Source organism: Akebia trifoliata, chromosome 8 (assembly GCF_017979445.1).
Source record: "Akebia trifoliata isolate Shusen 1 chromosome 8, ASM1797944v1, whole genome shotgun sequence".
Taxonomy (NCBI): Eukaryota; Viridiplantae; Streptophyta; class Magnoliopsida; order Ranunculales; family Lardizabalaceae; genus Akebia; species Akebia trifoliata.
Window position 1 is genome coordinate 5269899 of NC_141382.1, and position 26468 is coordinate 5296366.

General features: G+C 34.8%; 1 protein-coding gene across 1 annotated transcript; it reads right to left on the reverse strand.

Moving 5' to 3' along the window:
• Nucleotides 1-230: 230 nt before the first annotated feature.
• LOC147395663 (ion channel POLLUX-like protein, putative (DUF1012)) lies at nt 231-24568 on the reverse strand. The gene is made up of 24 exons (XM_086449814.1): nt 24307-24568; nt 20615-20691; nt 19548-19657; nt 18887-19185; nt 15280-15351; nt 12496-12571; nt 12252-12350; nt 11875-12029; nt 11685-11789; nt 9273-9359; nt 6997-7081; nt 6752-6899; nt 5124-5200; nt 4951-5031; nt 3870-4061; nt 3660-3773; nt 3067-3159; nt 2846-2972; nt 2710-2786; nt 1739-1786; nt 1543-1612; nt 1374-1447; nt 866-976; nt 231-797 (listed from the first exon to the last, which is right to left on the reverse strand). Exons 1-24 carry the CDS (start codon nt 24384-24386, stop codon nt 696-698), a joined length of 2559 nt encoding a protein of 852 aa, XP_086305940.1. The 5' UTR covers nt 24387-24568; the 3' UTR covers nt 231-695.
• Between the last annotated feature and the right edge of the window lie 1900 nt (nt 24569-26468).

Below are 26468 nucleotides of genomic sequence, written 5' to 3' on the forward strand. Positions count from 1 at the left end.
CGGGATTCGGGCAATTGCTGGCTAGTCTGGACAAATAGTGTGAGCATGCATGTGTATATCGTGCACAAGGGCAAGCGTCTAGCTGGCTAGTCTGGACAAATAGTGTGAGCATGCATGTGTATCGTGCACAAGGGCAAGTGTCTTGTCAGCCCGAACTACTCAAGTATAGATGTCGATAATGCATGACGATGAATTAAATTACATGTTTGCCACTTGAAGAGGAGTGAAGATTAGTGAATCTATTTCTATCGAGTCACATCCGACAGTTAAATTCATAATAGGGACATATACTAATAATACCACCCACCACTGGGAATAATCGCAACAGCAAAACTCATGAATCGAGGATGGTAAGCTGTGTTCTTGGGTGATTCCATGAGAGAGAATGTTTACCCATTTTTTTGTAGACTTCACTCAATATGATTATCCCATGATACAAACACCTCATTAAAAAAGTTTAAAAAAAAAAAACAAAACAAAACAAAACAAAGTCTCTTGCATAAATGGCGACGATGTGATTGGGTTGCCCTACTTTTTGATGGCTCCATCACCTATCACTGCTCAAAATCATTTATAGATATTTATTGGATATGTGGGCTTTAATTGATATTTACCTTGATTAATCCAAGATAAATACAGAGTTGGCCCCGCAGCAATGAGCAAGGAAAAATAATGCCGAGGAATGATGCAACATTTTATATGATCAAAGGTTGTTCTCCTTCAAGCTCAGAGATTACAATTAGTGAGTCTGTCATTTCGAAGGAAAGGGGTTCTGATTTGGGATTTGGATTTAAAACCTGCAAAAAAATAACTTACGAGTGAGAATCCAAGCCATTTCAAATAAAAAACCTAATGAAATTGTTACCTTCTTGTTATTTTTCACATAACCAATGGCGACTTCTTGTCGTAAATTCGCTCTTTCAGACAACTCGAAGAATGATGGTTTCTCCCCTTCTTTCATATAAAGACTAATATCCTACAAGCAAAGGTGGATGCACAAAGGTATAATTGACAATGTTTGAAATAACAACTAACACCCTCAATTTTATTTTCCTCTACTTGCCTAATGTATTTAAACAAAATTTATGTTATCTCAACAAAATATATATTGCAGTGAATCCACAATCGGGAGGACTAATAGCATTTGGGACCCACAACATTTGATGGGACCAAAAAAATTAAAATTAACCCAAACAGATAACATCAACCATTTTATCTGTAACTCCTTTAAAGTCTGATTGGGATGAATTTTGATCACGGCAATCTAGCGATTGTGTCCCATTGAGTGGTGGGTCCAGTCCAATATCTTGAAACTGTAGCTAATCCAGAAAAGTGTTTCGGAACTTGAGAGTTGAAATTATGATGGTATTTACCTTCACGTATATTTCATCTCCTTCGGCATTGAGAATATCTTTCCAGACCTCATTCAGCTCACCATTCTCTGCCACTGTTACATGCAAAGGGGGACTTTAGACATAAAACCAATTTCTATATAATATATAGAATCCATTAAAGCTGGGAATGAGTGCAGGAATTCAGGACCTTGAGCTGTTACTAGGCTCATTACTTTCTCTGTTGCAATGTATGTCAGGGATGGCTTAATTCTTGTAATCTACAGGTAATACAAGATAATAACTATAAATACCCTTAACCTGGACATGCATAGAAAACTAAACTTGTTTGCATGAACACAAACATTGGTACAGAAAATTGAATCAGCAATCAGAGGAAAAATTACTTGTTTGCCCAATTTGGTGTCGAGAATTTCAGCCGCCATGTTCTCCACCTGCAGTGCACTCACTCATTATCATGATATACAAAGGCATGGAAGATGTAGATGCTCCTCAAGCATAAATGCATCTCTTAAGCTTTAAACCCATAAAAGACATAAAAATTTTAAGTAAATTATATGCTTCTTGAGGATCCCAGACCCTGTTCTGTCATTTCTAGACATGGTTAAGTCACCTGGCGTAGGTTGTCAAGTATTTTTGTATTTGTCAAGGTGTGACCTACATGACCCCAAATCTGAGGGTAGGGTACCGAGTTGTGGCAATAAATAATCTGTTATAGTAATTTTACTTTTTTTTCTTTCAAAAATATGTTTATTTTTAAATAAAAATAATGTGCCAAAGTTGAGTAATATTTGACATGGATCCTAGATGGTATACCCATGTAGGGTCTTATTGACATAGACACCAGGAGTCCCACTACAAAACCAGCAATGCTATCGGCTATGTTTTCCGGCAATAACACAACTGGTACTGTTTTTACCACATGAGTGTCTGCAACAACAAGCATATGATAATCTTGCTGGTTCTTAGTGAATGGTCTGACTGTGTAACTGGTTTGAATCTAAGAGTCTTTTACTTTCTTTGTTACTTTATATTGTTCGACTTCTAGGGATGGATCAATCATGACATGGTTCGGAATAGCTAAACTAAAAAAGGTGCGACCTGTTTTACTGATGCCAGCCAAATTTTAGAGCAGACACTTACTAGGCATGTAACATCTCCAAATTAGGGGTTGGTTTTATTATTTCTTGCACTACCATTTTGATTTCTCGGGTAACCCATGTGGAGCCTAATAATTACTGTCAGCAAAGGAGAATTGTCTAAAAATAAATGTGGAAGATTTAGATGGATGCATGGAAATTTGTAACGAAAGCTAAGACTCTTGATCATCACCACTATAAATGAATAACATGCTAACCTTCACACCATTCTTGTTGCAAATACTTTCGGCAAGAAGAAGAGAATATGCAGAATGCTTGTCTGCTCTGGATGGATCTGCAAAGAGAATGTCAGTCCAAGGATACTTTCAAACAACTAAATCTTCAAACTATTACCTCCGAGAAGCCACTCTCTATCAGATATTACAGCGATTGAGAAAGGAATTTCCTCCCCATTCTTCAAAGAATTTTGGATATTCATTATGGCCTCTTTCAAAGTATCATAGTTCATGGGATTTCCTATCTGCAATATAAGAAAGAAGCATAAAAGTTTGACAAAACAAACACAGTTTCTTAAATAAGAACATGAAAGTCCAACTAGATGGAAGAGACCATACTCTATGAGAAACCCGGACGTTTTTGAGTTTGTATTGACGCACAAGGCTAGTCGCCTTGTCTCTGTCATCTAAAGGCACATCTGATAAAATTTCCTGCAAATGTATAAGTAAAACCAGATGAAGCATAAATACCAAAACAAATCTGAACCTTTATCATCTAGTTTCTATAAATGTAATAAGTGTATATTTTCCTCCACTTTCGGGTGTGTCATACCCCAGTTAAGCCCTGCAACCCACTTATATTGATAGTTCTCCCTCTCTCCAACAGATCGGTGTTTCGGAGTAGTTGGTTGGTTAACATGCTATCAGAGCACTAGGTTTGTATAGGTCAAGGGTTCGATTCTTTCCACTCCTATGGGTAAGGGGGAGTGTTGAGTGTACATTTTCCTCTTCTCGGGTGTGTCATACCCCAGTTTAGCCCTGTGATACTCTTATGTTCATAGTTCTCCCCCTCTCCAACAAATCCGTCTTTCAGAGTAGTTAGTTAACAGTCTCCAAGAGCAAACATCTCACATATATCTCTAAGATATCTGTTTTAACTAGAAAGCTTAATATTGAAAGTAACATTTTAGTCTATGAATGTTGCAGCATACCAGTACACTTCCAGGCCCGAGATAATTATCATATTCAAGAATCATTTCATTAACATCTGGGCGCCACCCAAGCATGAGTATGCACTCCTTCGGTCCCAGACTCAACTCAGATGCCTTCATACAAAAAATAAGGGTTTTAATTCAGAGTGACCACCGGAAATTTTCAAAGCATACTGCCCTAAGAGTGAATATGCTGGATGAAGCTTGCACCTTTGAACCTGCTTTTCGAGGACGTTTTACAGTATTCTCAAGCCGCGTCCTTTTCAACTGTAGGGCGTGTTCGACATAGTTGCCATTCCTTTCTATAATGTCAGAATCTGAAATACTGTTTTCCTCATTGATTATATTGGAAAATATAACCTGTGATTTTCTTGCAACATTGATAGGTGCTATGAACAACACCTACAAGAGCAATCACATGAATGAAACAAAAAACAGAACTCATTTACATTGTTACCTGTAGAAAATTTAAAACAGTTAACCATCATCTGAAGACAACATTAAATGATATTAATGCATTACATATCATCCAAAAAGATGAAGTCACTGGTATCCGACCAGTGAAAGTTCAAATCATAAACACTGGCAAGAGTCGGGAAAGTACTCAATCGTGACTGTAGGGCCCTCTGGTGCCCATCTTTCAGGTGCAAAAGTTTGCAAATCATGAGAATACAAGTTGCCATTATTATTAAAAAACAGTCAAGGATTCTTCTGTTTCGCATCTAACTAGGTTTTATAACTCTGGACTTTGGTTATCTTATCAACTAATTCTTCTTATTAGGCTATCAGAAATAGAGTGGTTTTGGATTTCCTCTCATGCATATGTCCTGCACCTCATATAGGTTATTATTATTATTTTTTAGCATTTTTTTTTAACTATGACTCGTATAAGTGCTATTAGGGTTTTTTTGCAACCATAACAGATGAGACATAAAAACACAAGTTAATCAACTCATTACTTAAAAGAATAACAAATTAAAATAAAAGAATTCAATGGTTACATGCACATAAAATAAAACTCCATTGACAAACCCTATGGTAAAATGCCAAGTTTCATTTTTTTTTTCCCGTGCTTTTCAATATATGAAATGCCAGAGGTTTGGAGAAATCAGAACAAAAAAAGGTCTAATGATAAGGGCTTAAGGATTGCTTGAGCTTCAAAAGTTTTGCATTAACATCAGAGGTATAAGCCTATAAGTCTTCCAGTACTACTCTCATCCACTTTTAAAATAGGAAAATCAGAAGATAAGAGATTAGTGCTTGAATTTCAAAATTCAAATGGCTTTTTTACTTTGTCAGTTTGCTTCAGCACTTCATCATCGTTTGGATGGAAGTATATCTTCCCACTTCTATAAAGACCACAAACAACTGCCTGCAAGGCAACGCATATAAAAAGAAGATAACTTAGCTTAATAAAAGCAAGTTTTCTTTAAAATCAGTAATAACTAGATTTTTAAGGCTCACCTCTGGGAATCCACGTCTTACAGACTTATACTTCAGTCTCGCCTGATTTGGAAAGTTGCAAAGATTAAACACATTTTCTGCAGCAACAAACATATTAGAAGAGTGAGCATTGAGAGAAATTATAGCATAAAATAAGTCATAACGAAAATTTTGAACACTTTTGGTTACAAAAAAGTGTTAGTTCAATTGAACTGAAAGATTTTAAAATTGGCTGCCCTAGGACAATGACCACTATGACACTTTGACACTGACACAAACATCTTATAATGACTTATGTGGAAGTAAACCAAATACATGAATAGTAGCAAAGCTTGATAGAGAGATCATTATTTTTTTTAATCTTACACAATTGAAATTACTATTATTTAAACAAGCACACTGGAGAAATGTTTCTAGTGCAGAATGAATTGTTGAGGTAACAATCAACCTTGCTGATATATCACTACAAATACCAATACTAAAGGCACACATGTAGTTAAATTTTCCATAATCATGATCTGTATAGTAGGAAACAAACCATAGAATATAAATCTCATCCAACAGAGCTGCAGCATCTCCCAAGTCTGACAGGAAAGATTTTCCCTTCAACCAACGGATGAGATCAACATAATCTGCATCTATTGTGGAGGTTCATACTGGGGAATTCCACATTCAAAGAAAGTTGAATCTTTTAAGTTTGAGGATAAGATAAAGATGAACCATGGGATTTCCTTCTGGGACCATGTCCAACAATGCCATTGCAGGGGTAGATTTCGAAAGGATCTCTTTTGTATCTATTTATATTAGTGATCAAGGACTCAAGCCTATAGAAGGTTGTGCAATCCAGGTCCAAAATAATTACCTAAAATGGGAGAAATGCATTAACAAAATAATCTAAATTCTCAAGCTGATCGAAAAGCACAAATTTTCAGATTGTGTACCCATTGTATCTCATGGGTAAGCCATTTATTTGATGCTTAATGATCAAATAGCTGTTAGCTAAGATTACATGGAAATTCAAGTGATCACAAATGAATAGAGAGGCTAAAGGGGAAGCGTTTGTGTATACATATATCCTATCATATTTAAGAGGATTTGGGAGGTTAACATTGAGACCCTTTGACATTTTTCTTTTGATAGGTAAAGGGTTACCATTAGCATTTCAGGCCTTATTTTCTTTTGTCGTAAACCTTTTAAGGATTTCAGTGGCCTAAGTATGAGATGTAACTGTCCTGATTTGACTCTTTTGCTTCTCTTTTCTGTGTTTTGCTCTTTCCTTTTGTACTTTTGTTTCTCCTTTTTGCAAGTTTCCAACTTTAAATACAACACTACATTGTGGATGGTGTCTAGAAGCATCTAAAGTTTTACAGTTCTCTCACGCTCCCATAGAAAAATTTCTAACTCTTCACTAACAGAAAATAACTGAGGTTTCGAAAATATCATTCTGGTAGTACAGCATAACCATAAATTCAGTGAAATTGTTCATATTGCTAAAATGAAACAATAAAAAAGAAAAAGCATGTCAGAAAATAGACAAGCAAAAGAAAAACCTAGTGTCCTACAACCCAATGTAATTTAGCCGTCATGGGAACACCTAAAGAAGAAGATATAAGAGTCTAAAGCTGTTTGAAGTAGAACGAATACAATACTGTGGTAATTAAGCAAATGTCTATAGATCTTTATGAGTCCCTTCTGCCGAGAGCACTGCACGAATAATTTGGATGAAACATTTTCAACTGGCTCCACCTTTAACCCTGAGATTGATTTCAAAAGTTCACATGTACTGGAGTTTGAAACCTACAATTAAATCATGCACACATATTCATCTTGATTCTATGCACATAAAAGGTGGATTTACATTATAATTTCAAGGACCAAAGCTATGATAATATACCTCAACAATGGTGGGAATAGATGCCATATTTGAAAGAGGTTGAAGGGCTAATACAGAAAGAAAAGCATCCGTATCAACTTCATACCTGCTTAGTTAGTTCAAAATCTAAAATTAAGTAATTCAATGGGAAATACTAAAATGATTGACATAAATTAATCACTAGATGAAATGATGGAAGCTGAAGTTCTAGATAATGGCTACAACATGACCAGAAAGCATTGCAAAAAGTGGATGAGAGACCTATCTAAAAAAGAGGATGAGAGAGCATGTACTTTGTGCTCCCAACATACAATGATTGAAGAACTTGTAATAGATGAGATGAATGAAGCAGTCAACGTGCATCTACCAATGTGGTTACTAATTAACTAACAAGAAAAGTTGTTGAGAGAATGTAAAGAAGAATTACTTATCGAAAGAAGAAAGCAGGGATAGTTTATATAATCGACATGGTTTTAAAAAGAATTCCATAATGGTAGTATTCCAACCTTCAATACCCATTCCATTTATTGGAAAATTACAGTATGGAACCCTGTCTAAACAACATGAATGGCAGGTTTTAGACACAAAATCAGAATCTTAAACCCCTGCAATCCAGAATGATATCAACCAATTCTCCAAATCCTTTCCTTCCAGAAACACATTCTCCAAATCCTCTACTTCTCCTTCAAAATATCTATTATTCCTTTCCTTCCAAATTTCCTAGCACTCCGTGAACGGAAGCCTCTACAAAGCCCACCCTTTGCTATTAAAGCACTTGATCATCCATCCCTCAAGATGTTCAAAAAGCGCCTCAAGGAAAATCCAGGATACTCATAAGGATTCTAAAATTCGATTCCAAAATGATCTCATAAAGCTACAGAGAATGGGGAGGTGATTCATCAATTCTCCTTCGCTTCTGCATCCTAAACACATGTTCGGAATATTCTTCCTCTTAATCAGATTATCTATGTGAGTACAAGAACTGTCTTCTATATAAAGATGGCAAGGCAACTTTGGATGGCACTCGAGTTCCCCAAATCAGCTTCCTGGAAATGGTCAATTTCCTTCTTTTTATTTGATTCTGCATATTTATGGCAATAAAATAAAATTCAAACCTATGAAACCCTGCTGAGCCGATAATCAACCAGCACCAGTTTAAGTATGCTCCCTCAACTTCGAACAATAAAGGTCTAGCCCAAGCCCTAACTCTCAAACTAAAATCCTTTCTACTCTATTTCCTTAAACCCAAATTGGTATTTGAGGTTTTAGAGAGGAAAAAACCTACATGTCATTCATTTAAAAATTTACGATGGGGTTAAGGAAATTTTAAAAGCACCAATTGGAATTTGGTCTCTCCTGCCTAAAAATGATGGAGCTATCTATCATCTTTATAGAATACACTCAGAAAAAAGAAATGTCTTTCATGAACATATTATAAGATGCTTAAGAAAGGAGGAAGAAGCTTTGCCTCCAAGAGGAAAACTTATGAACAACAGTATGTCTGCAGGGCAATAATCTGTATTGCCACCATGACTAATAGAATCCAAATTGCAAGCTTGTACACATTTTATTACTTAAATAGACACCTTAAACATACACAAAATAGAAATAGTTTACTCAATCATAAGGCAACATTATTCACCCTACTTTTGTGCCTTATATAGCTAATAAATGAGCAATGAGTTATTTTTTCAGCGGTGAAAAAATAAATCAAATTAAAAAGAAAATCCAAATATCACTTAACAATATGCTTAGAGGAAAATCTATAATAGGCTTCTTTTTTATTTCCTGCTGGCGCTTAACTCAAGCAGCCAGTATAATGTGAAGATGAATTTCATATATTCGTTCGTTTCTCTATATGAATGTTACTCCATCAAGAGAAGACCAAGGATCACTACGTATCTTTGACTCGATCAGTAAATAACTATCGCTTTTTCTTCAATTACGTGATCTAAGGATGATATATCATCCCACTATTTACGTTTGGCCAAGTATCTCTGACTCAAGAGGGTAAATAACTATCATCCTTTCTTCAATTACGTGATCTAAGGATGATATGTGATCCCCACTACTTACGGTATATTTTATCATGGTTCAGTCATTCTTACAGAACATAGGGTCACAATTCGACACTTCCAGGCTTGAAAAAATCAGCATTTTGCTCAACACTTATTACTTCAATCAGTTCATAGAGATCAAACCAAATTCATAGATTCCCTACTTGTTTTATGATTTTGGATGAGCATGAAGTCTTCAACTAAACACAAGTCAATCTTCAAATTAGATCAAAATCTCACCGATCTCCTTTTGCTGGCAATATAATAATAGAACGTGCCTTTTCAGCCGCTGCTCTTTCAAAGGATTTTGTCAAGCTAAGGCTGCAACTGGAGAAGTAGAAGACCAAAGTGTAAGACATGGGAGGAAACCCAAAATTTTCCACAAACTGAAATTAATAACCAGAAAACAGTTACCAAAAATAACAAATAAATTAAAGTTTTCTCTTCCATAGAGTACCAAAATCATAGTAAACCTGAAAATCAAATCCCAAATCTTGCTTAGTCATAACCAACTAGGATTGCTTAGGTGCGAAAATGTCGCCACCAGATTATCATAATTATATGCTGGCAGGAGCATGGAATTCCATGCACTTAGAACATGCACTACCAGATTCATGTCAGGGAACTTGGCCAAGATTCAAATTGCACCTATATCGACCAATCTACCCAACGTATAAGACACACCAAGATACCACAACAGAGAGAACACAACAGGCATTCTTGTAGAGTCAAGACTCCAAAGAGGAAACAATATCTGCCCAATATCAAATAATCTTACTCCAGAACCAGTAAGATTATGCCCCGGAAAAGAAGTTCCCAATAGTTACCATAAGGAACCTGATAATAAAAGGATAGTCCACAGCCACTCTCCACTCCTATTAAATTAAAATAGGACACTTAATGATTTTAGGTGGTATGTGTCTTGGCCTATAAACAAGTACATAACTCTCATGGTGCAATCATGCAATTCTAACTAAATAGAATTCTCTGTTAATCCCCATTCTAGCTAGAGAATCAAAAAGTCTGTTTAGGCGTTGTTTGCCAGGTACAGAACAGAAATTAACAGGATAGCCCTCCCCTCTTCTTAGGTATTGTCGATGGGACGCCTACACTGCACAAAGCACAGAGCAAGTTATGGCTTTATTCTCTAATAATCAAGATACAAAGATAATGCTCCACAAATCCAAATCCACACAAGTCCACCAGTAGGGAGAGATCTCATGCAGGTTGTCCAAACCCACGACTACAAGCACTCCAGCAATAGCTAAAAAATCTGATGAAGTAACATGAATAACAATGGTTATGCACAGTATTTGGAAAAAGAATTAGACGGCATCACTATCTCGAACATGAATGGAAAATGCCCGAATTCGAACAATCAAACCGTGCAAGAGTTCACTGTGACACTAAAACTGGCTCTGGTCACAATGAAAGGATGTCCACCCAGAGATGTGAGGGAAGCCGCTTGTGAACCTTGTAAAAAGAGGATGTGAAGTGAGAAAATTTGGTAGATTTAGGAAGCACCTCCCAACATGCTTTTCTACCCGTTGATCAGCAAGATGAAATTGAGCAAAAGAATGACTGAATCCTGTCAAAGAATGTAAGGATTTAACATGTGTTTCTAATTATACTTCAGATATTGGCACATGCCATATGTTGTGGGCGTTACTGTCCTTGTCACCACTCACCACAACCCATTAAAGGCATTTATGTAATCTCATACTCATATTTAATAGCTTTTAGGTTAGAGAGAGAATTTTACAATCTCCCCCCCACCCCCCTGTTTCTCCATATTGTTCCTTTTCCTTTCTCCTCATCTTCTTCTTTTTCTTAAGTGGTTTTTGAGCTTTCGTGTCTAATTACTCCATTGAATACTCAATCTTTTTCATATATTGAGCTCTAAATTTTGGTACCATATCCATGAACATCTGCCATTCATCTGCCGTCGTTAGCAGACAATACGATGAATGCCAACAGACTTGCGGCTGACTGGATTGAGGCTGTTGTGGTTTGTATCGCTTTGATCAGCTTTGCCGAAACCCACACTTATTTTTTATTTGGGTCTTAGTTGCTTGGTCATTTATTACTCTTTTTGACCAAAATTGATAGTCTGTTTTTTCGCCTGGTATGCTATTTGCATCTTGTTACAGTACAATTGATGCCCTTTATTTATTATATCCCTTATTTAGTTTCCACACACCCTCTTCACCATTGTCCATGATTTTGATATTTAAGGAAGCTGTTGGAGTGTCTGGTGAATCCAGCGTTTGTGTGATGAGTTCGCACTCTTTAAAGGGCAGTAGAGGCTTTTTGGTGGACTTCTCTTTCGAGGCTTGTTGGTGAGTTGTGAATGAAGAAATATGCTCCAATTCCACCTTTGGACACAGTGTTCATCAAATCCCTGCCATTTCTCTTGGTGGTTCTAAATCAATTGCAGATCTCTACATTATGTTAAGGGACAAATTGTACTTGCAGATTGCTTCCATTTATCATTTGTGCTTCCATCACTTCCTTTAGTTTAGGGCACATTTCTCCAAGAAAGATAAACTAAATACAGATGACATTAGGGTTCTAAAAAAAAAGGGAAATTATTTCCATAATGTACATATCATACGTGGTATAAATGAAACCAACTAACAAACATGTATTCACCTCTTTGTAAGGACATCAATATGGTTTAGGTCTTTTGTTATATTGTCTGCAATCTTATCCATTTGTTTCCTTGGAAGATCAGATAAGAGAAGAATTCTTTGCCTCCTGTAATGCATAAACGAAAGGGTTTAAGGAATCTAGTATCATGAAAATCCAACAAATCTATATTGATGGTTTAAAACACAATTACCTAGCTTTAGCAGTACCAAGGCGGACTGCAAACTCATGATACTTATTTAGCTGCTTTAATATATAGTTCAGATGACTGTTCACTCCACAAATAACAATATGATCGGCCTCCAAAACTTGCATTTGTGCTCCTTCTCGAAGCTTTTGCATATTATTCTGCCAGATACTAGTCATGAGGATGCCATCCTCCAATGATTAAGCAAGGATAAAAAAGAGAGATTCTATTGCCACACCAACTTTTCCTAACGCCACCCCAATTCATAAGTCAATCACTAAAGAATTAGCACACATCTTGGGGTGGCATTAGCAAAAGTTGGTGAGGCAATAGAAGCTCTCTAAAAAAAGTTCTGATACATGTATTATTAAAAAAATAATTACCCTGAATTGTTCTGTCATTGTGCTCAGTAAGCGCGAATAGAATAGAATGCCCCATATAGCAAGGACAAAACCAAGAATACGTTCAACACGTGTTCTTTGCTGTGGTGCAACAAGACAATGGTCTGAAATTGTCAAACTTATCCGTATCTGACTATTACATTACAATAAAAAAGCAATGGTAATATCCAAGAACAAACAACTTGAGAGGGGAAAAAAATAGAATTTTCATGGGACGGTTTCACACCTTTAAGTGAGTAGATGATGAACAAAGGCAAGCCCAAGCTTCCCAAAAGCAGTCCTCCAGAGGTTGCGAACTACCCCTGAGTTATTTAATGATGAACACTTCCTAATTAGAGAAACATGTATGCAGTATTAAATGAATGAAGGGATAAAAAGAACAATTAGATGAAAATTATCAAGAAAAGATATTGCTGAATAGTGTATTGAATTTGCAGCAAATACATAAGTAATCTAGATATTTTTAGGACAGCGTATTTAAAGTGAGGTTTAACAGAAATAGCTTAATCAAACTTAAATAATGAACAATTTTATGACTTCCCATTTGGAAAAGTAAGAAAAAAGATAGACATAGATAAATTTGAATTGAAGAGATTTCCCTCAAATTTAAATGTAGAACTTGCTTGGTGCATATGACAAGATAAAGAATGCATTGACAAATGAACGTTTCACTGTGATATTGTCAACTTCTTCTTAGCTCCCCGCATAGTTATGACAATGAAGGATTTTAAAACATGAATTGAAGCCTCACCTCCAAACCTCCGAAACAACTTTCTCATCAAGATAAAATTCATGGTTTCATGAACCTTTATTCCCAAGCTTGCCCATCTTTTGGAAGAGAAACACTCTTCCACTCAACAAGATGATGCTTAGGGCCTTAGGCACATTTCCAAGATCATCCCCCACACAAGAAATTTAATAGGTTTTCCCATTAGTGGTTCAATGCCTCTTCACTGGGATAATGAGGCAGCTCATAAGATTGCATTGGATTCAATTCTTCATTAGAGGACTAAACATATTGTAGTGTGCACTTTATTAAATAAAAGGTTTTGTGATGGTGCTCTAATCCTTCAATATGTTCCTTCTTCTTAACAATTAGCAAGTATTTGTTAACCAACCGACAACCCCAAAAGACCGATCTGTTGGAGAGGGGGAGAACTATGAATATAAGAGGGTCATAGTGCTTAATGGGGTATGGCACACCTGAGAGTGGAAGAAAATATGCACTCAACACTCCCCCTCACCCATAAGTGTGGAAAGAATTGAACCCGTGAACTATTCAAACCCAGTGCTTTGACAACATGTTAACCAACCGACTGCTCCAAAGGCCTGATCTTTTGGAGGGGGGAAAAGCTATGAATATAAGAGGGTCATAATGCTTAACCAGGGTATGACATATTAGAGCTAATTCTGGTGAGATAAAATCAGATCCTAAAACATGCTGAGTTGTGAGATTGCCTATGATTAAGGGAGATAATTTGCTGAGTTGTGAAATTGCCTGTGATTAAGGAAATCAATTGTAAATATCTAATCTTGGGAATATTGTAATTATAAACCTTCCTAGTATAGAAAACCAATCTTGGAGATATTGTTGCTATAAACATTCCTTGTATAAAATGCTCCAGCATATATAAAAAGAGAGTCTTCCTATGTGAATGACACAGAAGTTTTCTCATTAAATATCTTTGTTTTCATTGTCTTGTCATGACACACCCGTGAGTGGAGGAAAATATACACTCAACAATATCTTCACCAAAGCTGTTGGGTCAACTATTCTTCGTCATTTTTCTGTCATGCTAGGCATATTTGATGCATATGTTCTATAGCATGAAGGGGAATATTTTAAGTTTTTATGTGTATATAGTGAAGGTATAATTGTAATGTTTATGTTTAAATATAAAATACAAATCTAGTCAGTCACAATGCTCTAAGTGATCATTTTCTCAAAATCTCTAGTATAATCATTTCCTAGATAGAATGCCACTTCCCTTCAAAGGTTTTGTTGATCCTTTCCTTAGTGCCCCAGCAAATGGCAAAAGGAGTCAGATACCACAACTAGAAAAAGGGCTAGGACCAAACTAGGAAAACCCCCAAAGTTTTGGAAAATATTGAGACTTCCTCAACAAAAAAGGTCTAGGAGATGATTACCAGATTCTCCACTAGATTTACAAATGAAGCAAAAAAAAAAACAGTGATAGTATTCTTATAGAGTTTATTAGTAGCTTCACATTGGCAAGTATTTCTTTTTGGGTCAGGATCCCTTGACTCCTAAGAATGACTCATGAGAAAAACACGTGATCCCAACCCTTTAAATGCAAAATCCAATGGTTGAGATTTATCCTCGGGGTACGTATCTCCGAGATTTGTGCTATCAAGATACTCATAAATCTCAACCATTGGATTTTGTGTTTAAAGGGTTGGGATCATGTGTTTTTTTCATGAATCCTTCATAGGAGTCAACGGATCCCAACCCTTTCTTTTTTTATGTCATAATTTGTTTATGTTTTAACAAAACATTTCCCTGTTATACCAAAAAGAAGGGGGGGGGGGGGGAGTATTGTACTAGCCTATAGAACAGATCCTGGTCAAGTAAGGTTGTTTCTTGCCAAAATTCTAGAGATTGGGATTTGTGATTATGGGAGCAAAAGGAACTTGTTTCAGCAAATAATTGGAACAGTTAAAAAGTCTTACATCTGAACTGAAATGGAACTATAAATCTAGGTTGGGTTTTTTGAGTTTGTTCATGTTCTTTGCTTACCAAAGACAATGCTAGTTTGTGTTAGTTATGGTTCATTTTTTGGTGCCTTAAAGCCAATAATAGTTTCAACATTCAAGTAAATCTATTTTATGAGTTGAGGGTAAATAGATAGAGCAATGCAGACTAAACTAAAGAAGATTATGAAAGTATAACTAAACAGGGTGTATAACATCATACAGCTTAACATGTATTAAAAACCAAAATAGAACTGCAAAATAACTATTGTCTATTAAGGAGGAGCTTGTATTTTACCTGAACTTGAAAAATAGAAAACCTCCCATGACAACAAATGAGAAGCACGCTACAAGGAGCACTATAAAGAACCTATAAAACACCCATGAAAAATGATTCAGGTCAAATAAATAAAGACTACATATTGCCCCATGTGAATATTCATGTACTATGCACACACACACATAAAGAATCCAAAATATGACTTATTAATAAGTAGGAAGCAAATAACAAATAAGCGGACTCCACCCATAAACACTCTTAATATCTTGTAATTAAATGCATCCTTTACAATAGCACACTTTGAAATTTGATGATTAAAGAAGAAAGAACGTTTTATTCAATTTGCCATACATCACCAACTATTCTTGTCACAAATAATGTTGAAGTTCCATAAATTGAAATGAATCACTTAAAAATTATATGTAATTCAAGTTCATTGTATTTTACCAAACTTCCTTATGCTACTTGTTGTTTCCCTTTTGTATATTGTGCCCTTTGGAAGTGAGAATGCTGCAATAGTTTATATTTGGGAGGAGTTTCAGTTATTCTTGCGCCATTTTCTCTTATCCTAAAAATCATATAGACAGTCATATTGACATGAGCTGCTTATCAGGAATAGGGGTTTCCGAATCGTTCTCCTATTTTTGTTCCAAAGCAATAAACCCTAAAATCCCACATAATTGCAACCTTTGATCTTCATTTGTTTAATCATCCAAATAATCCTAAAATAAAGCAAAATGGCAAAGAAAAAAATCCCATCCATTTTTTTATTTGATCAAACTGACTAAACTCCCTCAAATCTTGCCACCAATGATTATATCTAAGGATTTAAAGCCAATTTTAACCCAAAAAGTAGAATCTTGTAAAAATAGTATAATACATATTATGAATCTTGGAAAGAAATTTATAAAAATCCTTTGAGTAAACCAACTAGACACTCCATAAAAATTTATGGGCTTTGAAAAACCTAGAAATTTGAAGTTCAAGTGTTCCATCATCCCCTTACATCCATTCATGACAGTTTCTTCAGCCTATTCAATACTTGCATTATCTGGATTCTTGGTTTGAAAGGCTGTTATGGTCACAAAGAGATAAGGGCTTAACTTTCTGCACCATCAATACATAAGTCTTTTGGTGTATTGGTTAAGTTTGTATCATTCGGTATCAAAGCCAACTCCACATCTTGGGTTCAAAAATCTGAAAGAGAAACCTGGGGAAAGGGCTCCCTCCCAAAACAAGGATACCAAAGTGAAGGCATCCACAAAGTTAGACCGAGTGTATCAGTGGAAGGGGCATCTTGGGGAAAGGGTTACCTAGGGGCTTGAGAAGGGTACCTAAATGAATGGAGCAACGGAGTCTTGAAGAGAGGGTTGGGCTACCTAGGGGCCTCGAAATAGGGTTCTAGTGTGAAAGCCACCATAGTGGGACATGATGTCAACTAGAGCACGGTGATGTGTTACGACCCCAAAAAGAGGGCTTAACTTTTTACACCATTAACACCTATGCGCTTTTGGCATATTTCTTAGGTTCATATCTAAAACCTAGTATAATCTATACAGAATCATGGAAATGTGAGGGTGCTTGAGACACTGGATGGTAGTTGAGATAAAAGACAAATTTCTAAAGGAAATCAAGAAGAGCTTTTGGTGAAGCACCAGGTATTCTGGATATATCAGTGATGGTGAGGTCACAAGGGGAGTAGATGGACAACACCAAGCACCAGATGATGAATGCTTCTCAACATTTCAAGGACACAACCAAGGATAAACAAATAAGCAAAAATTAGTGGATGTGTTTGGGGTTGTTGTTACTCCACATCCTCATCCTTTTCACGATCATCACGGTCACAAATGTTTTAACTAAATTATAAGCCCTAAGTTAACAAGTAGGATATATACATCCGAACATTTTATCATAAAGCAGGCTTCTTGGGCCAATTTTTTTATTCATCCTTTTAAGGGTAGGAAGTTCTGCTCAAGCTCCTAATGATGGAGGAGAGTTTCATTCTTTTGAGTTTGGACATTGGTTCATTCTTTTGAGCTTGAGCTCTTTTACTTATTTTTTTGCTATATTTCTATTTTTCTCAATCTTGGTCTCCTCAACCCCAATCTTCTATAATCATATTCGACTTATAAAAAATGCTAATATATAAAAGCAGCCATTTAAACTGGATTTCATCAAAATATGTCAACAATTTAATTTTATCATCAAGACTATATAAGTTCATCATACATGTAGCTTTCAAGTAATCCTTAACAATTAAGAAATATCTAATGTCCTGAACTACTATAGTTAATTGTGATTTTTCTAATAGATAATCGTGAAATTTTCTAATATAATATATTGAAACTAATTAGGGGAGGTATTTTGCATGGACGAGAGGGTGGAGTACTTGTCCAAGTTCTCTTGCGCAAGACTTTTGCATTCTTTTTTCTTTAGTTAATGCAATATTGTGATTAGCATTCGTAACAGCTTATGGGTTCTACCCCTTCTAAATGAAGCTTATTTTCACAAAATATAACATTAAATAGATCTATGCTCGTTTATAGGTACGTGAGAGACACCATAACATATCCCATCACATAATACAGTATTATCCTTATTCTTATATTAAAATAACTCTATTATTTTTAAATTATTTTAAATATGACATCAAGTCCATGAAACCTACTTGTCAAGGTTTGCCAAACTCAAATCAAACACTTTCTACACATGTTAGATTGTGACACTCGCACTCGTAACCATGCAAGATAGGTGGAAAGAATAAAGTCCAACTTCTTTGCTAAGTGGATTGAATCAAAATTTGATGGTTGAACATGAGCATGGCTGACTTTGGAAGTGTTTTTAGGAATTACTGAGGCACCGGTCTAGTAGACAAGTATTTCAACAAAGTCAAAACACTAAGTAGGAGGATAGTTTTGAGACCCAATCACTAATTAAGGAGATTTGAGAAATGTTATAATATGGATAGCATTAAATGTTTTGCAACCTTGGAGATTGCGCAATATACTAAACTATTTTATGGACTACGTGAATAGATTGGATATCTCTTAACCCCATATAATTTGGAGCACGGATGCAACAGGAGACATTCTCAGTTAAAGAAGCACTCAGAGACATTTTATGTTACATTGAGATGATTTCTGCAAATTTACTTCTTCTCTTGTCAACAGAATTTTCTTATTAGCAATCAAAAACATATCGACAACTGATTATTGAAGTTTATTTGGTCCATAAGTATAGTGATTTCCCAATATTGATGAGCTCTTACATATAAGAAATGTTTCATTTGAACGTAATGACAAAATAAGAGAAATCAAAGTTGATGATCCTAATATGCCGGTGGCTATGTTCCATTTCATCTTAAGGTATGGTAAGGCCATATGCCCTGAGATTTTCACTTTCAAGAGCAAGTATATCAAGTTCAAAAAGGAAAGTTTCCCTTTAAAAAACTACCATATTATTCAAACAAAATGATGCTGAATTGAATACATTTTTTCTAGGTAGCCTGAATTGATACATCAGGATTTAATCACATAAAAAAATTCATAATATGTAAGCCAAAAGACATTGTACATTGCTTGAGCACTCAAATCATAATGAAGTGCATGTATGTATCACTTACGTGGCAACATTTCTCTCAAGTTGAGTGTTGAATAAATAAATTAACCGTGCGAAACTCCATCTAATATCTTGAATTGCTGGCAAGGATAAATCCAATTGTAGAGGTACAGGTTTATTCATGGAATTAGATATACAAGCAAAAGGCGACCCAGTTGCCTTAAAAGCTTGAAGAAAGTGGGGAAAAGAATTTTGAACCATGTTCACCAATGCATGAATGGAATTTAATGCTGTCAATCTAAATAAGAGATAGGATGACAGAGATTCTATAAGAAACCCAGCTTGCTGGCCCTGCATATGCTGCTGAATAACATAGAAAAATCCATTAGTTATATGAAGTTGTAAACTATGAATTATTATTCTTAGCGGCATAACATAGATCAAAACCATATCTATATAGGTTTGTTCTTCCTAATGCAGAAGGAAATAAATTCAAGTCAATGTTTACAGCCATTGTATAATTGTGCATTAGTTCACATATTAATAATACAAATAAAAAGATTTAAAATATGATATAATTTAAGCATAAAATCTGCTTAGATTTAAAGAGAGGAATAAAATATAAAATCTGATGCTCATGTTTAAGTGAAAGGAGTATACACCATTCATACATTGTGTCCTATTTTAGATTTTTTTTTTTGTCTTAGCAGTGCAATGGTCTCTACCTGAGGACTACTTTCCAGATTCATCTTAAAAGATGTGGAATCCATTGCATTTGATGATGCAGAGGAATCTATCCTGTTCCAGATGCTTTGAGAACTGACCTCCCATTTTCCTGGTAAGAAATAATTGTAGTTCCTCAGAATTATGTGAAAGAATAAAGAGGAGATAATGTCACCAATCTTTTTGTGTTAAGAGAACCTTGGGTTACAGTACAAAATAGTAGTCTTGGATGTAGCAGATTGGATAGATTATGGTGCTTCAGTTAAGGATATTATAAGAGGTAATAAGGTAATGGACATGGTTGCCCTAGCAAAATTGTAAATAAAAAAGATCACAACATGGATGACTATCTATGTTTAAGAAGGTTCGGTATAATGACATAATGGTGTGTTGGTGTGACTGATAAGGCCATTAAAACAGAGTTACATTATAGAGGTAGGGTCCACACTTCATGTTACAAAAACGTGTTTTACAAAGACCAAATTAGAAATATGAAATTGTAAATCTAAAACTGTTATAAACTGTTAAAACACCATTACAACAGCCACTATTTTCAGAGAGAAAGAGAGACTTAAAATAGTGCCATAATTTTAAATCAAAAAATATATTTTTTTAAAAAGCTATGCTAAAATAACATTAAAAAAATGAAATAAAAAATTATAAAACAGGTGTTAAGCGAGGGGAACTATGAAACATAAGGTAATGGGATTAGGGCATTGTAATGACGCTATGCATGAGTTTTTTTAACCTAAACAACTCATCAGTAGATCCTATTCGCATTAAATTTCTAATTGACAACAATGATCACACTTGAAGAGTATTTGTTTAAGTTTTCCCTTTAAATCAGAAAGGCACTCGTCAGTACATGATTATCATTCTTTCTTGTTTTAACTAATACCTTATGTAGAATTTAGAACTGTTAGATTCACAATGCCAAAATTACCAAACCTCATGTTGCAAAACAAGCACAGCAATCCAATAAATTGAACATATAATGCTTTCAAACATGGAGTAATACCATATAAAGATACTAATTCTACATTTTCCAGGGAGAGAGCTTGAAGATCACCTCCATTATATCTCAAAAAAGAATGAGCATTGAACACTGAAGACTGGATCAACCAACACTTGAATGACAAGAAATTTCTGTAGAAGAACATATATCGTCAACTCTTAGTATTTATAGATTCAACACAAAAAAGAAATACAGGAACCATAGTTGTAAAACAAACTGCTCTTCTAAATGAATATCTTTAGAAAACAAATATACAGAATTACGGGATTTGATGAGCACTGCTTGTCATACTAAAAAGTTTTCTTTGTTCATGGGAGGAAAAATGGTGATTCTGATATATTTATCGTGACAAGAACAATGCACAATGTCAAGAAAAAAAAAAATCAAATTCAGCTTGGGTAACTCCCATTATAATTCTATACACATAAGGTTATCCCTGAACATATAAACAGTGAGGCGTGAGGCTTAAGCCTTGAGAAGTGGGGCTTACGCCTCAATGAGAGGCTTAGCCAACATGCCTCAAGGCCTAAGCCTTCAAAATTATTTGAGGCTTAAGCCTCAACAGAAAAAAGCTTATGGCTCAACCTAAAAAGGCTTAAGCCTCAATCTTGACTGGAAAATCGAACCGAACCTCCAATTTTTAATTCTTTTTTTGCTTACTTGCTTTGTTTTACTTATTTACCTTTTCTCATCCTAGTTCGATTCTATCACTTCTTATGAGTTTCTCACGAAGATTTGCGTCAAATAGAATCATCAAACCAAAACTTTACCTAGTATTTAAGCTAAATGTTTATTATATACATTTTCTTTATGTTTTTGCAAAAAAATAAAAATAAAAAATAATGTGTTTTGTTCTTCCTATTATTGATGGTGGATGCTAGCAATGACTAGAGGAAGTAGTAAACAAGTGGGTAGAGGTGGAGGTAATAAAAGAGACACACTTGAAAGCATAGGTTGAAGTTGATGGATCAAATACTGGTTCGGGGAAGTCATACATGTATGCATAATGTATGTATCGTTCTAATCCAGTAAAAAGATGGATGAAAAAACTGATAGACCATCTTGTGTGGACTAGAAAAATGGTTCTTCGTGTTCACATGCATCCGAAGCTGTTAAAAATGAGATGAAAGCTTTTATTTATTGAAAGGACGAGAAAAATAAGAAGATTAGCCAAAACTATTTTGAAAGTTTGGAAAATAAAAGAGCATACTATAGTGATCCCATCATAATGTTGCTTCATTATGGGGTTTTTTCTTTCGTATGAACTTATTATGATTTTTATATATTTTAGGGATTTTTTATAAAATTGTCATGGCTTAAGCCTCATTGCACCTCAAGGCTTACACCTCGCCTCAAGAACCCAAAACGCCTCAAGTGTGCCTTAGGAACTTTAAAGCACTGCATATAAATTTGAAGTCATAACTATTTGCAAGTACATTCAGCATTAGGGTTTCCATTAATTCAGTAAACAATGTACCATGATACAAATTTTAAAATGTCAACAGGAATTTCTACCATCATATGCATAAAGAAGATTTAAAATTTCAACAGAACTGCTTATATTACTTTCTCCCACGATGTAGTTGATAGTTGATATTAATATGGAAACCAGTAAACCAATCAAAAATAAATAAATAAAATAAAAAGGAAACCAGTACAAGACTATAAATGGGCCTCAACTAGGTATGATGCAGTAGGATGGCACGAAGCAAGATATGACCTTTACATACATAAAAAATAGATATCACTGTAGGTTAAACCTTCAATGAAGTACATAACCTACCTCACCGCTCATATTTAAATAGAACCCAAGCACCAACACCACATAGGAACATACAACAAAAATACCAAACTTCCACTGCAAGAATACCGGTAATACCACTCAACCGTTGCTTCTTAAACAGATCCAAAAACTACATCAACAAATTCTGGTGATATACGTAGACTCAGCTGAATCAGTAAGATTCAGCAAAGTAAACAACTTCATTAAAGGCTTAGTTTTCATCCAAATACAAAAGGAATTCAACAGAGTCGCATCGAATCCAACTCATACAGCCAAGTTAACAGTTCAACCAGGGGCAGCATGTTATTCTGGTTGCATCACTATTAGGAACTATCCATGTATTTCCATTTCCCATCTATTCCTACGAGTTTTCTAATTGGAAAAGAGAGATTTACATACTTGGCATTAGGAGCCTAGATCGAGCAAAAGAAACAATATTGCACTTCTTTCAACCATTCGAAGCCATAATAGTGTGCTGCAAACCCTCAAGGATTGGTGAGGTGGCCAAGACCACGCCTCAGGAGCAAAGGTCTTGAGTTTGAATCCCCCCCTTGGGGATTTATCCCAAAAATTACTCTTTTGTGGAGGGGGGGAGGGGACTGTACATCCCCCCCACCCCCAACACACACAGACACACCCACCCATCCCCCAAGGATTAGTCGGGTGCTCTAAGAGGCCCAGATACCTTGGTTCCAAAAAAAAAAAAAACTTCTTCTGCAAAGACAAGTATGCCAATGTGACAAAATGTGTATTGAGTCCTAGAACTTGTGTTATAGATATTCTTTGTATCAAATGGGGGATGTAAACAATCAATATCCCATGATTTCAAGAGTCGATAACAAGAGTGCTTTGAGACCACCTATGAGTCCAAGAATTACTCGGAAAAGGATTAATGTGCAGGAAACCAATTCACTGGCACTCGAAAACAAATATCCTACAAGAAATTAAACAATTTGGATCATTTGGATAAGGATCTGTTCACTCAAAGTTGAATCTTAACACTATTTGCACAGTCGATTTTCACAACTTCAAAGTCCTAAAAGCAGGGGTATGATTTTTTAAGGGGAAAAGCATGCGCTGCAAGAGGTCATTCTGTCAATAGTAGGGCTAATATTCCTCTGGAGCATAATCCTTACGGAATTTAATGGCGTTTTCTTTCAAGACTTTATGTTTAGATGGGACTTATTATGTTCTGATTGAGTGGAGCGTGGTTTCTCTCCACTCATTTGTTTTGTGTTTTTTTTTGGTATCCTTTTTGGGTGGCTAGCTTGGCCACTCACTTTTGTACTGTTTTCTGATTACAATAAAATTTTCACATGTCAAGAGAAAAAAAAAAAAAAAATCCATTGAATTCTATATTTTTTTAACAAAAATGAGCAAAATTTAACTAATTTGGCATCCATTTCTCTAGTTCAGATTTTTTTTTTTTTTTTGGGAGTGTCATCAAGTTCAGTTTTTCATCCAGATCAAAACAAATTAGCATAGCTTTCTCATTTCTATCAATCAACAAGACTGCCATGTATTAAAAAAATGAACACTACAATTTCTATAAACCCAAAAAAAAAAGAACAAAAATCAGAACAATGCTGCTAATTTCCATTCCATCCATCCAACTCAAACAACCAGAACTCAAATGAACTAAACTAAACTTACAAGAATCCATCCAATCAACCTTCATTAACAAAATTTGGCCAAATTTAACTGATTTTAGATTCATTTATCAAGTTTTTTTTTTATTTTTATTTTTTATTTTTTATTTTGGATCAGTAATCAAGTTAATTTGAATCCAGATCAAAACAAAGAATTATAGTTTTCTCATTTCTGCCAATCAACAAGACTCTCACATATTCAGAAAAAAGAACACTAAAATTTCTAAAAACCCATAAAAAGAATTAAAAAAACAGAACAATGTTGCTAATTTCCATTCCATCCATCCAATTCAATCAAACAGAACTCAAATCACCTTTTAGAGGAACAATTCCTATTAAACATCGAAATTCGAGGAGAGTTCCATGAACGCGTGCTCTGCAACTGTTGAATCATCTCTCTCTCTCTCTAAATTTTCTCTGGCTTTGAATGAAGAAGATTCACTAAAAAGCTTTGCAATTTAGAAAGATAAATGATAGAAGATTCTATCTGAAAAAAATATCAAAAGCTCCGTTTGTCCTCACTCATAACAAGCCACGTCACCATTTTCTGCTAATCTACTACTGTGTGTAGATTATGGAACCCCTCCATGGTCTGCTTAATTTACGGAAAAATGGAGTAAGTTTTTTGAAAAATTACGAGACTGCACCCTTCACATCTCTCGTGACACTTGCTGTACACGATTTCCTTTTCGTGCCACATGCGCACCTCACGTTTCCCTCTTTTATCTTGTTTTTTTCTTTGGTTTTTTATGTATGTTTTCGAGAGTTGTTATTGGCACCCAACTTTTACTTATCATCCTATCACAGCCTAATTTCTTAAATTACTTATCACACCCTAATTAAAGATTAAAACACATCATTCAAACATTATTAAAAAAGTTTGGTTCAAATTATTACCTCATCATTACAAAGAGTTATACCACATTCAACCAACTTTGAATAATAGTTTAGGATTAGGATTAGACTCATATAAAATTCTAAATCTAATAAATAAATATCGTAAAAAAGATAAATTACCATTTTGTGTGTTGAATATGATGAAATTCTAAGTTCGGTACATTTTTCATTTTAATTCTCATAATATATTTTCAAGTGAGTTGGTTGGTCAGTATTCTAATATAAAGTGACGATCTTGCTAATAATTACCAGCAATCTCGTCGTTGAAACAATATGGATATTTGTTCTTTAAACTTATCAGTGAGATCGTCATTTTTTTTATCGGTGAGACTTAGAATCATATTTTTATCAAGTTTCAAATATAAGGAAGTATGGAGCCATTGTTTAGCATGGTAGTTTTTTAAAACTTGATGAATTAGTCTCGACTAAGTAATTTTGCATACAGAACGAAATAATAAAAAATATTAATGTTGAAGTGACATCAAGATTGTACCTCCCATCGTGCTTTCCTGACATGAAAGTGTGTAGGCATCATAGATATTTTTCATTGAGATACGAGTGAAAATCTTAATGAAAACATTTATGATTCCTATCCAATTCCACATCAAGAAAGTGCCATGTGAGATAAAATCTTAAGGTCACTCCAGCACGACTCAAAAATAAATATTATTATTTATTTTAAAATAGTAAAATACATTTTTGAATTTTTATAAATTTAATTAATTTTTATTTAATTTATATCAGCCTAGTGGGAGTCAAGTCCACTTTTTTGGAGTTTTTAAAGCTTTTGTAAGGGTTAGGACCACCAATTTGTTTTCTTACTCCTCTTGTCTAATTTATATCAGCTCAGTGAGAGTCAAGTCAACTTTTTTGGAGTTTTTTTTTGAGTTCTAAACCTGTGGCAAGGGTTAGGACCACCCATTTGTTTCCTTATTCTTCTCCTACTTTTTCTATGTGGGCATGTTTCTTTTCAAGAATCAGGAAGCTAATAAATAAAAAGGGAAAAGGAGGGAAACCTTTTTCTCTTTCCTCACTTTTCTTGTGTGTGTTGATCGAGTTCTTTCTTCCTCTTTTCTCACTTTGTTATTTCTCACTAGACCCTACTTTTGATTTTATAACTTAGGAAACCTAAGCAAATCTTTCTAGAGGCTCCTACATACTATTTTGTTTTATTATTTTTTATTAGAAAATATTAATCTCAAACAACATTGTAAGGCAAGGGTGCAATTTAGTCTGATTTAAACTGAGAATCGAACAAATCTGATATTTTTTGGATGGTTTAATTCAATTTGAAACAAGTCGTGGTTCGATTCTGAATTACGAAAATGGAGAACTGATTAGTTTGGTTCGGTTCTCGAATCAAACTTGTATAGAACCGAATCAAATCGAGAATTAAACCCTTATGAAGTAAATAAATATGTATGTATATAATAATTATTATGAATTATTTTAGATGTTAGGATATAGATTAATGATCTTTTATGGATAAATTAATGAATTTTTATAAAGAGATTAATGATTTATTGTATGACATTTTATGCTTATTATATATATATTAAAAAATATTGCTTATAATTTA

What these genes read in the sequence shown, in the direction of transcription:
- LOC147395663 (XM_086449814.1), bottom strand. Translation starts at nt 24,386, where the DNA reads ATGATTCAACAGTTGCAGAGCACGCGTTCATGGAACTCTCCTCGAATT. An exon ending in AGGAATTGTTCCTCTAAAAG is followed by an intron (nt 20,692 to 24,306) that starts GTGATTTGAGTT and finishes GTTCTTCTACAG; the next exon opens with AAATTTCTTGTCATTCAAGT. An exon ending in TAGAGAGTGGCTTCTCGGAG is followed by an intron (nt 2,787 to 2,845) that starts GTAATAGTTTGA and finishes TTCTCTTTGCAG; the next exon opens with ATCCATCCAGAGCAGACAAG.